The sequence below is a fragment of the Pollachius pollachius genome (genome assembly GCF_949987615.1).
Source record: "Pollachius pollachius genome assembly, chromosome: 11".
Taxonomy (NCBI): Eukaryota; Metazoa; Chordata; class Actinopteri; order Gadiformes; family Gadidae; genus Pollachius; species Pollachius pollachius.
The window spans coordinates 14,940,708-14,941,861 of NC_136944.1; the positions used below are offsets into that span (position 1 = coordinate 14,940,708).

Here is a 1,154-nt window from a genome sequence, read left to right on the forward strand (position 1 = left end):
CACGCACACTGAGCAGCATACAGGCAAGCACAGACAAGCGCACACGCACACACACACACACACACACACACACACACACACACACACACACAAACACACACCAAGTGAGCAACATCAACTGAAACGCACACACACACACACACACACAGCACAGCACACACATCCGACCTCCACACACCGCCCGCGGCAGCAAAAGCTCCACCCCCCTCAAACACCACCCCCGTCCTCCACCCCGCCACGCCTCACCTGCTCCCTGGCCGCCCTCTCGGCGGCGCTGCTGCTCCGCATGCTGGCATGAGAGGGCGAGGGGGAGGGGGGGTTGTTGTGGTGGTGGCTCTGGTGCTGGAGCTGCTGCTGCTGCTGCTGCTGCTGCTGCTGCTGCTGGTGGTGGTGGTGGTGGTGGTGGTGCCCCCCACCTCCTCCTCCTCCTCCTCCTCCTCCTCCTCCTCCTCCTCCTCCTCCGCCCTGCTGGCCCTGCTGGTACTTGGACTTGAGGTGGTCCATGAAGGCGTCCCGCTTGCGCTCCATGTCGGCCTTGTGCAGGCTGCTGAGGGCCTCCAGGGACTGGGCCGCCATCACCGTGCCGTGCCGGTGCTCCGAGGTGTGCACCAGGCCCACGTTGGAGAAGCGGCGCGTGCCGTTGCCCAGCGTGCGGTACTCCCGGGGGTACTCCAGGTCGTCCGTGGACATCATGTGACCGCCGCCGCCGCCGCCGCCGCCGCCGCCGCCGCCGCCGCCGCCGCCGCCGCCACGCTCGGAATCTGCGGCGGGGGAAAAGGGAGCGAGGGACATGGTTAAGGTGGGGTCGATTGAGGTTGAGGCGGGGGAGGGAGTTTAGGGAGGGGGCGAGAGAGTGGAGGGAGGGTGGGTGAGTCACGCATGCAGAGACGCGCACGCGCGCACACACCGCGTGCATGCATGAAAACATATGGGGGCTTGAAGTTGGATGCGCAACAATGCGGCCGCAGGAATGGAAAATAAAATATACATTTATATACAGAGAGAGAATTGGAACCTGAGTCAGGGAGACAAAATAAAGCAGATAGAGGGAACAGAGAGAGAGCGAGAGGGGATAGAGAGTGGGAGCATAGAATATAAGACACTCTGCCACCAAGACAGGTGAGGGAAGAAAATGTATTTTTCAAACACAATCA

At 62.0% G+C, this 1,154-nt stretch overlaps 1 protein-coding gene across 1 annotated transcript in view; it reads right to left on the bottom strand.

Moving 5' to 3' along the window:
• Nucleotides 1-699, bottom strand: part of srcin1a (SRC kinase signaling inhibitor 1a) — a gene marked incomplete at its 3' end in the record, with an annotated part of 45,169 nt that extends 44,470 nt beyond the window's left edge. The window contains exons 1-2 of the mRNA XM_079746150.1: nt 460-699; nt 247-378 (exon numbers count right to left, since the gene is read on the bottom strand). Coding sequence (XP_079602276.1) covers nt 247-378; nt 460-693 — 366 coding nt within the window. The 5' untranslated portion in view covers nt 694-699. The remainder of the gene's footprint in view (nt 1-246; nt 379-459) is intronic.
• Between the last annotated feature and the right edge of the window lie 455 nt (nt 700-1,154).